This window comes from Macrotis lagotis, chromosome 2, assembly GCF_037893015.1.
Source record: "Macrotis lagotis isolate mMagLag1 chromosome 2, bilby.v1.9.chrom.fasta, whole genome shotgun sequence".
Lineage (NCBI taxonomy): Eukaryota > Metazoa > Chordata > Mammalia > Peramelemorphia > Peramelidae > Macrotis > Macrotis lagotis.
In genome coordinates, this window is record NC_133659.1 from 119720696 (window position 1) to 119735562 (window position 14867).

Below are 14867 nucleotides of genomic sequence, written 5' to 3' on the forward strand. Positions count from 1 at the left end.
TAATTGTGAGTATTCCAATGGTAAAAATATAGAGATCAACCATACATCTTCATCCTGTGTTACCATTGCCCACGTTGGGGTGGACTTGATCAGGGCTTTCCTCTAGAACTCTTACTATAGGGTATGTAGACTGACCACTAATGATTTCTCACTTTTACTATATGAATGCCACTTTTTTTACAATCATATATTTTGCTGTTAAATCCTTTATAAGACTTTTCACAAGTATTTTATTGGTTGAATGACAACAATGAGAGGGCAAAGTCAATAAGGTGGTGAGTATGGAGTCAGTAAGATGAATTCAAGTACAGACTTAGATACTCATTCTTTATAAGGTTTTGGAATAGTCACTTAAACTGTGTTTGTCTCAGTTTCTTCAAAGATAATATAAGAATATCAGAAACTCCCTTGCAATATTGCCTTGAAAATCAAAGAGGAGAATATCTGTAAAGCATTGACACATAGAAGATCCTTAACAAACGCCTAAAAAAATCTGAGATTATTTCTGGCTTCACAACACAAGGAACAATTAACAAAGAAAGTCCCATTCAGAATGAATTTGGACAGAGAATACAGATGAAGAATGGTAGTACAGGTAGAGGAAACAGTATGCAAAAAAAAGATAGACAGGCAGATGCTAAGGAAGCCAATGAAGAGTTTGGATGAAATACATGTAGGGGTCAGACAATGGAAAAGGAGACTTTGAAAGACAAGTCAAAGCCCAATTACAGAAAACAACATTAACAACATTGCAAAGAGTTTAGATATTATTTATTAGTTTCTTGGTTTAAAATGCCAACATTGGGGCAGCTAGGTGGCACAGTGGATAGAGCACTGGCCCTGGAGTCTGGAGTACCTGAGTTCAAATCCACCCTCACTTAATAATTGCCTAGCTGTATGACTTTGGACAAGTCACTTGACCCTATTGCCTTAAATAAATAAAAATTCTTGAAAAAGTGAAAATAAAACGCCAGCATTACCTATCATTGAGTACAATTTTTACCATTATTTCAAGTAAATTTCAATGTGCTTTGCAACTTCTCTTTTTTCTTGAGAACCAATAGAATAAAGGAAGTCAAATATGAAATTAAGGGAAAAAAAGAATTCTGAACTCTTCAAGAGTCTGGATGCTTATAAGACTCATTCTAGATTCTGACTAGAAAGAATTCTTGCAGAGGAATATCAAGGCTATTGACTGTCTCTTAGTAAAATCCATAGTCTTTTTTCTTTTCTTTTCTTTTTGTGGTAAAAGTCTTCTTTTTTAAAGAGAGATTTCAAGTTAACCTGGCAACCAGTGGATTTTCTAGATCAATACACTACACAGCATAAACTCTTTAGGAAATGCAGTTGTTAAAGATGATTTCAGCAAGTTAAATGGTTATTTTATAGTATTCTCCTAATTAAGAGTCATTTAAGATAGTTGGAAATTGCTCTGAATTAGGGGAAAACAGCATGATTTTAAGGAAAATATATGCCAATAAATTCCTGGAATGCCCTGGTGTATCTGGTACAGTTCTCTAAAGGCTGTCTGCTTGGCAAAATGCTACTACCTCTGTAGTCTTGGGTCAATTTTGAGGTCAGTTAGTGTTGAAGGTTTCATATTAGATTTCTTGAAAATGAAGAAAAAAAGGAAGAAGGTAATAAAAAAAGGTTTAAAGGAGAGGTGATGAGAATATATTTGGATTCACTTAGTTAATGAGATGATTTCCTATACTAGATAAAAAAAATTGTAAGTATAGTCATAATGCTATGCAGAATGACATCGTATGTAGGTGCCTGTCCCAAATATTGTCACCCAGACTATTCTCTTTAAAATTATATAACACATTAGGAAAAGTCAATCCATTTTTTATTGGGATTTGAAAAACTATAATGGATTATGTTTGGTATTTTTAAATAAATAGCTGTATCAAAATGGAGTTGTTTTTCAGATATCAAGAAATAATTGTTTTTCATGTGTAAAGATATATATGTGACAGGATCTGTGAATTTACTAATACAGAGACCTTTCTGGTAAGGAAAATTCAAATAGTCATTTTAGAAGTAGATCTTGAAACTAGGTTTTCCTGACTCCAAGACTCATTTTGTGACTGATATTCTTACCAAATGGAAAAATAGCCTCAAAATAAGAAATTGAGATAGAAGTAAGATTATACTTTTCTTTTAGGTTTTTGCAAGGCAAATGGGGTTAAGTGGCTTGCCCAAGGCCACACAGCTAGGTAATTATTAAGTGTCTGAGACCGGATTTGAACCCAGGTACTCCTGACTCCGGGGCTGGTGCTTTATCCGCTGCGCCACCTAGCCACCCCTAGAAGTAAGATTAGCCTCATTAGACGCATATCTTCAAAGTGATAAATATTCAAAATAAGGAAATTTCCCTCTCCTTTCTCTCTCTCAACTCTCATAATATTTTAGCATATTAACAGCTAAACAAGTGTCAATGTCTGCAAATATCCCTTCATATTCAGGCTAGATTGTACTATATTTTAACTATTTTCCCCATCAGACTTGTAGCATATGGTGATAAGTATTGCCTTCATTTTCTTTGTTCAATTCTTCACCCATACTACTCTTTTTTTCTTTTTGCATATGAAAATCATGATTTTCCACTTTAGTTCCAAGTATTGACTTATTCTTTAGACCTTAATCTGACAAGGAGATAGACAAAATAGTCAACAGTTAGGCAATAGTTAAATGTAAGCAAACAAAAAAAAAATCTGAAAAACTTACTTTTCTTAAAAATTGTAGGGCTTGATATATGAAATAATTTGAGGTTTTGTTGAGTAAATCATATTAATGACCTCTTTAAAAAAATCTAAAAAATTCAAAAATATTCTCAAGTTAAAGATACTATATTATACAAGTAGGTTGTTTAAAGTTATCAGAAATGTTTTATAAAGAAGGATGCCTGATATTTGTCATCCTAGCAAGGATTTCCAAACACAATGCAATGGTTAGTAGCAGAAGTTCTGTGCCTGACTATAGAAAACTCACCATCCATCCCTATTATCAAAATAAATCACAAGGGTATATTTTTTGAAGAAAACATTTCTCCCTTGTTTAATCTGTGTATTTTCAAATTATCCCATATTATTTGGAAGAATGTTGCTCTGATGCTTGAAGTCTCCAGCTGCCACACAATTTATATCTCTTTCCTGTCCTCTTTGTTTTTCAGCCATTTTCCCTGAATGTCAAAGTCAATTTAGTGCATTTCACTTTGCTGAATAAATCAGAGGCGAAATCCTTGCTAAAAGTGAAAATTTGATTTGCTAAAAGGAGCTTAGGGCAACTATTAATCAATATATCCAGAGTGTCAACGCCAAGGCCATGATAGACAAGCATTCATTTGGAGATTGGTTGAGGCAGATAAAGGGGGACGCAGGGGAGGAAAGTGCAACTAGACCATGGGAGGAAGAGATTAGGGTTGAAGAGAGGGTCAATAAGGAGGAAAGAGGGAAAGGAAATATATTGTAATCTGTTAAAGTTGTTGGCCTTAAATGTCATGAAAAAGAGGTTGCCTCAATTCTTCTAAATATGGCAAAAATATTTTGATTTGGGATTTAAATATACATAGATAAAATGAAAATGGCTTTCATACAATACTTTTCTCCAAGGACATAATGATCACTTAACTTCATGAAATAGTTCTGAAAGGAAGTTAAATATAAAAGAAAATCATTATATTTTGTATGTAGTATGATTAAGGAAAATGAAGTGTGGGGAAGCTATTGGGCTTAAATCTATAAAAGTACCACTGAATTGTTCATTGGTGGGGTTGCTGGAAGATTAATAGAGGTGGGATTGAAAGAGGATAGGAAAAAAATTGGTTATGGTTTTGGTCATCATAATGCTACTGAGTTGATTGAGTTGAATCAGATATCTAAAGATTCATGATTCAATAATTTGATTTAATTTCAAAAAAAATTTCTATATGCAATGAACTCTGTTGGACACGAGAAATCCAACAGAAATAAATAATAATTTCTAACTTCAAGGAGTTTACATTCTACAACTTGATTGAATATGGCTTAACAAATACCTTGAATTGACCTAATAATTAAATTTAGTTAATGAAGGTATAGAAAACATATTAATCTGTTCTCTACATCTTAACTGAAGAAGCTAAAATAGACTTGAAATCAGAAAAAGTTCTACACAGTAAAGAAAAGGCTTGATGGTGAGAATTCCATTATTTTGGAATTGAGGGACAGAAAAAACTTGTGAGGTACCTATTGTTACTCTAATTCCAAGAAAAAATCACTAGTCATATATAATTTTACTTTATATGGCAAATAAAACTATTAGCATGCTATACAAAAGCTTCATTGCTAAGTACATGGGTTTAATCAAACGCTTTTCAAAAGTCTACTGAGTGCTAGAATCCTGCTTCTGTTTATGTGATTTGACTCTAATCCATATTGAATCAAATTCACCATTCAGTATACAAACACTCTATTCCTATCACACACATACATGGACAAAAAGCCTTTGCATTCCATGTATACTGCTGAAAATATTCCAAGTGATTATTTCCACCACATTCTTTATGCTTTTTTCTCCATGTCATTATCACACAGAGTGGAGCTACCGAAGTTCATGATGAGGAAAGGGCATTTTAAAAAATGACAACTCTGTAGCAAATCATGTTCTTGTTCAGTTTGAGAATGTTAAACTGTACCCAGGAGAGCTGCTTTAGAAAGGAAACCTTAAATATTGTGCTCTACAAAGAGTGTGCTGAAGCAATAATGTTTCATAAAACATTAACATTAGCACTAAAATATTCAAAACATTCCTGGATTTGCTCCATCAAAACTTACACCCTGGTGTAGCACAAGTTTTTATCCCTAGTTTCTAAAAAGCTTTGTCATTTCTGGTAAAGTCTGATGGGAAGTTAACAAGGTACTTTTGGAAAAAATAAGAAAATTTATTGTTTGTACTCATATATTTTTTTAATCAAGCAAATAGGATTTTTTTGAATTCAGTCAATATTTTTTACATGTGCTCATTTCTAAATGAATATTTAGTCAAGTAATGTATTTAAAAAAAACAAGGAGTTTTTGGATTCTACTACAGTGAAGCAAATATTGCAAAGTAATCTCCCTCCCTTTTGCTAAATATCAGAATTAGAATGATATTATAGGAATAGTGAGCAAATATTCCCAAGTAGTAATCAGACTTCTTCCTCTTCCTGGACAAAAGATGGTTTAATTTGTCATATTCAAAGGAGACACATGAACCTGTGATTCTTGCAAAAATGAAAGGTAAAAAAATTTCCCATGTGAACTGTTTGTTCCTCTAATACCTAATATTCTTTTCAAGAAAGGTATGGAGCAGGATCCATACATATATTTGAGCCACTTATATAGGTCAGCTAATATGGGTGATGTCTTTACAGACAGCATATGAAGCAGCATCAGCATCTGACTAAGCACCTTCAGCATTCTGCTAACGAAGTTATGGTACATAAGAATATTTTAATCTGGCACAAAGAACAATAATAGATCTGACTGCTGGGCCGATAATCTTCTTATCACACCCTGTGAAACCTAGCTCTAATATTTGACTGAGCCTCCATTACTAGGCAGCCCATTCTCAAAAGGCCAACAATAGAAAGAGAATGAAGTGCAATGTGCAAGTACCTCCATATCTACATAAAAGAGATTAGAGGCGACAGCGTTCCATTTTACAGCTCAATCATATTGTGTTAGCATGCGCTTATCCGAGCGCGGACGAAATTGAAAGAGAAATAAAAAAAAGAGTCAGGCAGATAGGAACCAGAAAAGCGAGGCATGAGCAATTTCCAAGGATATAAAAGGATGCTAATGGCGGGGCCCTGTCATTCTTAAGAAGGGCTATTAGGGCACCATCATCTGTTCTTGTGCCCTTACGCTCCTCCAACTAAAGTCAAGCATTTCCTAATACCATTGTGATCTTTTTCTTCTTGAGATAAGAAGTGGTCATGTTTCCTAACAACACACTTTCCATTTATTTGATTTATTAATACAAGTCAACTAATTCTTTCGACTGATAAAAGTCATTCCTTCCCCTATCATCTTTTATTCACCTCTTTTTTTTATTGGTTTGGCAAAATCAAACTGTGGATTTTATGCCTAAGAGTTGAGAAGAGCTCTAGAATTTAACTAAGGAATTGAGCTTAATTTTCAATTGAGCCATGCCACCAATTAAGAATCCAAGAGAGGAGAAATTTAATGTGTTCTGGAAACTTAGAGCAAAAATCTTGCACTTAATACTGAGAAAGGATATGTGGAAATTAAAACAATCAGAAGTTAAGGTTTGAGCTAGAATATTAAAATGAAAATAGGTGTGAACTGTGACTCCATCCCTGTTATTGGGATTATTACCCTATTATTATCCCTCTACGAGTTTTAATCAAGCTACATGTATTGAGGTGTGTGTGTGTGTGTGTGTGTCTGTGTAAAATGTAAACTGTATGTAACAATTTCACTTTTATATTCCTATACTTTATTTCCTGGAATATCCTCTAATGCACACCTGGTATTGACCATTACCTTGAACTATAATGTGACACAAGACCCTTCCTCAACTAAAGGCAGTCATTTCCTTTCCCCTAAAAAAATTATATATATATATATATATATATATATATATATATATATATATATATATATATATATATATATATATATATTATGGCATTTCACCACTGACTGAAAAAAAACAGAAAAGTTAAGGAAAAGAGAGTCAAGAAAGCAAGATTATAGGACCTATTAAGACATTCATTAACCATGTGACTTTGGGCAAATCATTCAATTCAACTTTCAAAACAAGTAACTGAGATTATATTGTGACAATCTCATTCAGCTCTAAAAGGAATCAAATGAGAATTCTTGTATTGCTATCTTGAAATTTTATAACTCCATTACCAATAAAACACAGTGGAAGATCATATCTATCGCATAATTTTCCACAAGTACCAGCCTTTAGCCCAAAATCATCAACCTTTTTTCATAATGAATGTAATCTCTAGACCCAAACCCCATTCATATTTGTCACCAAACCTTTAGAGAAAAGGTATGAAAATTAAAGGTTACTGGAAGAGAGCCTCAACCAGATGGAAATGTGACTGGGAAATGTTTTAACATCTAAAAAGAAATTTTTTAAATACCACACAAGATGGATAATTCTAATATGTGGTGTTCTAAGTTGGACTGTGAACCATAGTTGTCCACTTTTGGTTCAGTTCACTATTATAGCAGAAGATGATATTTCTGTAAAGCTTAAAATTTGGCATGAGAAAACAAAAAGAAAGTATTTAATTCTTATATTTTACTTAATTGAAAAGGAAAACACATTTCAGAATAGATTCTTTCTATGCCACAGAAGAACAACTTAACAGGTTCTTCCATTAAATTGACTGACTTTTCAGTGTTTACTCACTGTGTCTGAGTTATCTCTTTGCATTGCTAACTTGACAACGTTCATTGACTATTGGACAACTGGGTTCCTTTGCCACTATATCACTAGAGCCTATAGCCAAATGATGATCTTACCTTCTTCTGACTTTACTGTAGCTGGTGAAGATTCTTGATGCCAAAAGATCTCACAAAAAAAAAAATACGAAAACAAAGGCAAAACACCAAAAACTGCTTCATTGTATCATTTCCAAATTATTTTACAGGTAGGCTTTATATGATTGACCACTCAGAATTTGATAGGTTTTTCTTTTGTGATGTGAGTCTCAATAACTCTTAAAAGATTCACATTTCTCTCTTCCATCAAAGCCACAGAGATGCAATTTCTAAAGAAATGCCTATGCAATCTTGTGACAGAAATCTCAACCCTGACTCTACATTTAATAATATTGAAATTATTATCATCCAAAGAGCAAACTTTCAAGCTCACCTATTTAACTAGTTTTGACTTAATTTGGGGTGCTTTATTAGCAAATAGTGTAAGACAAAGTAGCTGATATAATACAGAGTGATGTTTAAATTAGTCTACAATTTGCTTGAGCTCATCTAGAACTGCACCAAACAAAGCCATTCAGAAATGTCAGCTGTGTTCCTAACCACTGTAACAAATTGTTGCCTGAATGCTGCACACCTAATGACTTCAAATTAGCTTCACTGCGATATTGCCTGACAGTTCGTTACGACTGTTAGCAACATAGCTGGCGTATCATGACCAATAAATTGGTTTCAGTGTGGGCTGGGAAAGGGACTTCCATCAATTTGATTAAAGAAATTACTGTAGCATTCAAAGCATAAAGACAAACTAGTTTAAGGAGACAGAAATAAGTTAACTGTACCAGAAAAACATTGCTCATGATTCAAAAGCTTGTTTATAAACCATTTGTGGTACAAAGTTCAAGGGAAAAAAAGACCATTTTAGTCCAACATTGACTTGCTCTGAAATTGTAGTTGAATACTTTGCCATAGAGGTTAAAAGAATTTTTTTTCGATGAAGAAAAACTGGGAAAAGTAAAATTTTCAAATCTCAATTGACATTAGGAAAAAAAATATGAAAATTTAATCCATGAAAATTAAAACTAAACATTTAATCAGAATCTTAAGTGAATGTGTAAGAAAGAAAGAAGAGAGACAGAGACAAAGAGAGATGAGGAGTGCAGTAGAGATGGTTCAGTGAATGAAAGAGGGTAAAATTCAGGCTATATCTAGGAAGTGAATTAGAAATTGTTGAATTTGAAAGTAGCTAGGTTCAAACAGTCCAAATCTTGTATCGATAAAAATTTTTAAATGATATTTTGATTTTCTATTGCTACCAAATTTTCTAATGGAAAAAAGGGATTTAATTGCCACAAAATGAAGTTGATATAAATGTTCACAATATATTTTTAGAAAAATGGCAAACACTGTGAAAGTATCATCAATAAAAGAACATTTATAATCTTCTATTTTTAAAATAAAATTATCAAAAATAAAGAATTTCATATATTAATACACTATTATGAGTTCTAAAAGAATTATTGGGGTCTTCTTTGAATATCATACAAAGTCTGAAAATAGAAATTCTGAACATGCATACGAATTGAGCAATATGAAGAAATATATAAAACACCATGCCACACAATCTTTTTAGAAGCTAAGATTCATTTGTTTTTTAAAAGATTTTGAAGAATCAAAAGTGAGGGTTTTGTCTTTTGTTTATTTTATTATTGTTGTTGTTGGTAACGTACCTGGAATATGCTTAGCCCATCCAATGATGACCACCAATTCTCTATCAGCCAGGTCACAGAGGGTAGTGAGAGCTTTGATGTCACTGTCTGGAACAGTAGGGTCAGGCATGGCATAGATCTTCTCCGGTTCAGCCACCAGCAAATGTGAGACAATCTTGTTATCTGCAGGAACGGACCAGAGCACTACAACATCACTAGTAGTATCATCCTCTTTTTTCTCAACCATAAAGTATTCTGTTTTCCTAAACTAATAGTGAATAAAGCATTAGCTTGTAAGTATTCATATTCATTTTGAAAATAAATTTCTTGTAAGTAGATCTTAATATGCCCCAATTATAAACTGTGCTAATCAATAAGGAATGTAATAAACTAATTCTTGGTTTCATAGAGAGATTCTATGTATTTTATTAAAATTATTTCTTGGAAATGGTAAAAAAGAAAGTGATGTCTCATATATGTCTTCATTGTCAAGAGACTATTGTATCATGGATGCTTAGAATTATATTTTTTAAAGGAATGCTCAAAAGGAAACTAATAACATCTATGATAAAATGTAGAGATGACTGCCCATGAAAATCTCAGATACCAAAGTCATTAATTGTCTTAATTCCTTTAAAAAGGGCAAAGGCCATAGTCCTGCTGCCTGGTTGAATGACTGATTACATAAAACCTCAATTCAGTGAGATGCACTAAATAGGAGACTGATTTCCTGCTTGATCATGATATTCTCTGTGTGTGTGTGTGTGTGTGTGTGTGTGTGTTTGTGTGTGTGTATATGTCTCTGCACTCAAACCAGTTTTCCAAATAGAGTCAAAATCAAAATGAAAAAGCATTTAAAAAAAATTGTTGGTTCTACTTTCCATCTTTCTAATATTCTTAAGCTCTTCCTTTGTCTAATACTCTCTTTCCTTCATATTTGTGCACCTGAAAGTTGTGATATGTTTTTTTTTTAACGCCTACATAAAATACAGCAGAGCCAAATGGAAAGCATCACATCAAATGTGTTTTATTGCTTTGGGGCATGTGAGAGTTTATAGAAGGGGTTGTAAAGTCTTACTAACTGAATAATTTCTAGCTGGCCCAATTTTCATTCCCTATGAGAACCATAGTATCTTTTCCTTGTGTGCTTTACCTTGATTTCAAAGGAAATATGAATGGGTCAGAAAAAAACCTGTATGTTTAATTATTACTGCTTTACCTGAAAATATTAAAATTGATAAACATTTTTTTGAAATTTAAAAAAACACAGATTATTCCTTTTCATTTTACTGAAAATATATACTTTTCATAAAATAATCAATTGTATATATTTTGCTTATCTAGAACATCCTCCATCATCATAGAATAAAAGGCAGATTTTTAAAAAATCATAATCATTGCTTCATAGTGATGAATGTGGATGTCATCAGGTTACATCTTTTATGACAAACTAGGACTCTTATCTAGGCTGTGAAGAAACATATCTGTGCTATCCAGTCTATGTTTTTCAATTGGTGTATTTTTTTTTTGGTTTTTGCAAGGCAAATGGGGTTAAGTGGCTTGCCCAAGGCCACACAGCTAGGTAATTATTAAGTGTCTGAGGCTGGATTTGAACCCAGGTACTCCTGACTCCAGGGCCAGTGCTTTGTGCACTGCACCACTTAGCTGGCCCTGGTGTATATTTTTTATCTCCCCCCCCATTAACCATAAATATTCTGAGACATAGATTTTACAAATAGCACCAGTTGTTTTCAGATGATGTAAAGATATACTATGTATTTTCAATCAGATTTGAAAAATTTCAGCTTTAATTGTTCTGATAATGTAATATGAAATCTTTGGGCATGTTATTATACTACGTGGATTGGGAAAAAGAACCAATAAAAGGTAAAAAGTAGAGAAGATGAAATTTCAGTCATTTCCATAGAGGGGAAAACATTACTTCTATCAAAGGACACTTAGATCGAAGGAATAAAGAAATTTAGTTTGTGTTTAAAAACCCCCATCATTCAGAAAATTGAATAGCCATGAGCACTGTTTCTAGGTAAATCTTATTTAATGTTTCCTAATTAGAATCAATAGAACCCAATTTTCATTCTCACGCCTTTGTACTGCACAAACAATCAGTCAGGGTCCAGAAAATCTCCCAGGCTACTTTCTCAGCAAAACAGATTCCCTGTCTCTTGACACTTATCTGACACAATCTGAAAATTAAGTTTTATAAATGTTTGTTACAAAAACACACTAATTGGATGAACTAAGGAAAATTAACATACAGGCCTTTAGATAATGAGCAATGATTTATAGAAGGGTAGTTTATTTCAGACAAATGAGGCCTGCTAAAATGGCTATAAGCTTCTTAAAGGTATTGTATCCCATCTCAGCATCACATAGGGATCTTGAGAAATTCTCTTATGATTCTAACTTCAACAGGGGGATGTGGTCATTTTCCTTTCAGAATGGAATATGTCATTGGTTTTTAAGTGTATATCAATATAAAATAAATGAGAAATAAAAAAAAATCTGAACAACACTGAATCCAGGAAAATGAGAGTAGTAATTAAACTAAGCATTAGTGCTTATTAAATTTTATTGCATTTTCAGAAAGTTTTTATTATAATGTATAAAATCTGCTTAATATAGCTCCAGACTCTATTTCCAGAATACTATAAAGGCGGGAAGAAAAGATGCCAGATTGGACAATTGAAGGTATAATCAACATAATGTTTTTTGGAAAGGCATAAGGAAACTATGCCATATGTTCACTTAAGCTACAATTCCATGTACAACTGGTTGTTTTTCTTTTGACATGGCTAAAATTCCCTGCTTATAAATCAAGGTCTATTTTATTTGCTCCAAAGACCTCTCAATTCTCCCCACTAATTTGCATAGCAGTGACCCCTCCTGGATGCTATGTTTTTGGAGGAAATACTGTATAATGGAGAAGGAAGGAAGGGAAAAGTGATGGTGATTTGTGAATATGATGGTTGAACTACAGGGACAAACTCCTTAGAATTGTATTACTTGTGAATTCTCTGACTGTTGACAAGTGAACAAGAGAATTCAATTATCAGCTCTCAAAGTGTTCTATGACTATCTGATAAGAATTCTGACTTGGCATCCCCAAACTTGAAATGTGTTACACTATTCCAATTAAAATATTTTTCAAAGAACTGGAAAAGACATATCCTGAAATTTCTCTTCATTAATAAGGAAAAGAGAAATGCTACATGGAATAATAAAATCACAGGCTCTTTTAAAATAATTCATAATGCCCATATGAGCATTTTAGATGGAAGTGTCAACCTATGCTTGTTATTAGTGTGGCATATCTTTGTTTTAATCTGTTATTAGCTACTAGGTTAACCTTCTATATCTCCAAATTAATGAGGCCCCTAATGTATTTTCATTCAGAAATTGCTCAGTAAAACTCATTTAGTTAGTGAAAACTACAAAAATCACTTCCTTGTGAAATCTGAAACTAGTAACTCCAATAAGCTAATGATCACAGAATGGTTCATTTTCTGAACCACTGAAAATAAAGACAACATGTAAATACAAAATTTGCACTGCATAAACTACATATCAAGATGCTTTAAAAACAAGAAAGGAAAAGGTGAGAAATTCAAAAAGCTTTTAATGTAAAACTTTAAATTAGCTTGGTTATATCTTGCATTCTCTTTGTAGTAAAACCATAGTTCACATACAAAGAGAACTCCTACTAAAGGCATTGTCCTGGACTGATGTGCTAAGTCAAATGAAAAGCATTCATATGCTGGGGAATCCAAAATATCTAATGTACTTACATGGCTTTTTGGCTGGCTGAACCAGTTGAGGGTTCAGATACGGGCTGTTCTCTGCATCTATTCTGCGTTTGTACTTCTGGCGACCTCCACGAACTCTATCAAGACGCACCCCTAATACAAGAAAAAGAGAGATACTGTTAGATTGCTGAGTAGTATACAATCTCAAGTAACACAAGGGAGAGGTAAATGAGAAGCATCTAAGGAGTTCCTGGGACAGAGAAAGAAATGCAGTTATACATATATAAGAGAGAAAAATGCAGTTAGGGGACTATGAAAGTTAATGTTGAAAAAGCTGGTAGTAGAGATCTGCAGTAAGAGTGTTCTGTTCACTGAGTTGTTTCCCTATCTACACAGGAATTATGATCTAGTAACTGGATGCAGGAGAGCACAGTTACATTTTTCTTTTGCATCAATGAAATGACAAATTGACATTAGAATTTATAGATTTTTGAAGATTTTGTGGTGATATAGAGGACAGACAGTAATGTCTATCATTTCTACAAATCATAGGCATGAGACAAATGTGAACAAGAAGGCAGGTTAGACATTTAAAAACTTGAGAAGTCCTCAAATAATTAACCATTATCCCCCTAAGACTCCATTAAGTTACTCATCAAAAAGTCTAAAAATAACACTACTAATAAAATACAAATATCATGGGGAAAAGAAACATTATTTATATCTTTGAGCAAATAACTTCAACAGTCCCTTTCTAATAAAGGATTGAAAAAAAAGAGAGATTAAACAAGAGGAAAAGATCTCCTGAATGTGGGAACTTCCGCTGGTATTTGGGTTATAAGATGCTTAGCAACTTAGGGTCTTGGAGGATTCCTTATGTCATTGAAAAATTAAGGGACCTTTCCAAAGAAACACATAGTTAATGTGTCAGAAATAAGACTTAAGTATAGGTATTCTTGCCTCCGAGGTGGGCTCTCTATTCAATAAGCCAAGTAACATTGCTTTTTATCAGCTGGAATGAGAAAAATGAAAATCCTGGCCGTATGAGATCCAAGGAGGGAATTGTATCAACTGTAAAACAGGGGACTGGATTAGATGTTCTGTTGTTAAGTAGGTTTGTAACTCTAAATACAATAATTATGAGTTTGAAGTTTGAATATAATCTGAATTTGAAAATTGTGGCTATAACAGAATACATACATGTCACAAGTGATATACAACATATACAGAGCTGAGGACCTAGAGAGGCAAGGTTATATCATTAGGGTTTTTAAATACAGGCAGGCTGGACTGAGTCAAAATGGGAAAGAAATATTAAAACACAAACACACACACACACACACACACACACACACACACACAGTCCAAGTTTCTTTTGTTAAGTCATTTTTGTTATATTGGCAATGCTCAACCATGAGCACTGAACACTCCTATAATGATTTAAATTGTTTTTCATTTCCTTTTTCCCTAATATTTAACTTTTCTTTAACATGTTTTTGAAATTTGAATATCAATTTGCCCTTCATCTCCCTGCTCATTGAGAAGGCAAGCAATTTGATATATGTTCTATTATTTTTCTTTAGGAATGCTTTATTAATATACTAGTAGGAATAAAATGAATTGAATATCATGATCATTCTTTTCTTTTTTTTATATATATTTTTTTCCAAGGCAATGGGGTTAAGTAGCTTGCCCAAGGCCACCGGCTAGGTAATTAAGTGTCGGAGGCCAGATTTGAACTCAGGTACTCCTGACTCCAAGGCCAGTGCTCTATCGACTGTTCCACCTAGCTGCCCCTGTTTCACGTATATGTCAAAGAAAATACAAAGTATGAAAGTAGTGAAGAATTCAATATGTTCAATTCAAATTCACACAGTTTTAAGAAAGCACAAAGATCAAATGTTCAGGTTATAAAATGGCAAAAGATTTTGAGGTGTACCTAGCTA

The 14867-nt window shown here is 33.2% G+C and overlaps 1 protein-coding gene across 7 annotated transcripts in view; it reads right to left on the reverse strand.

The window, feature by feature from the left end:
• ESRRG (estrogen related receptor gamma) overlaps window positions 1-14867 on the reverse strand; it is a 604123-nt gene that overhangs the window by 46502 nt on the left and 542754 nt on the right. For 6 of the 7 annotated variants that reach the window (XM_074222676.1, XM_074222674.1, XM_074222673.1 and 3 more), the window contains 2 exons: window positions 12964-13074; window positions 9179-9361 (listed from right to left, as the gene is read on the reverse strand). In XM_074222676.1, coding sequence (XP_074078777.1) covers window positions 9179-9361; window positions 12964-13074 — 294 coding nt within the window. The remainder of the gene's footprint in view (window positions 1-9178; window positions 9362-12963; window positions 13075-14867) is intronic. The other variant, XM_074222671.1, reaches the window with a different exon arrangement.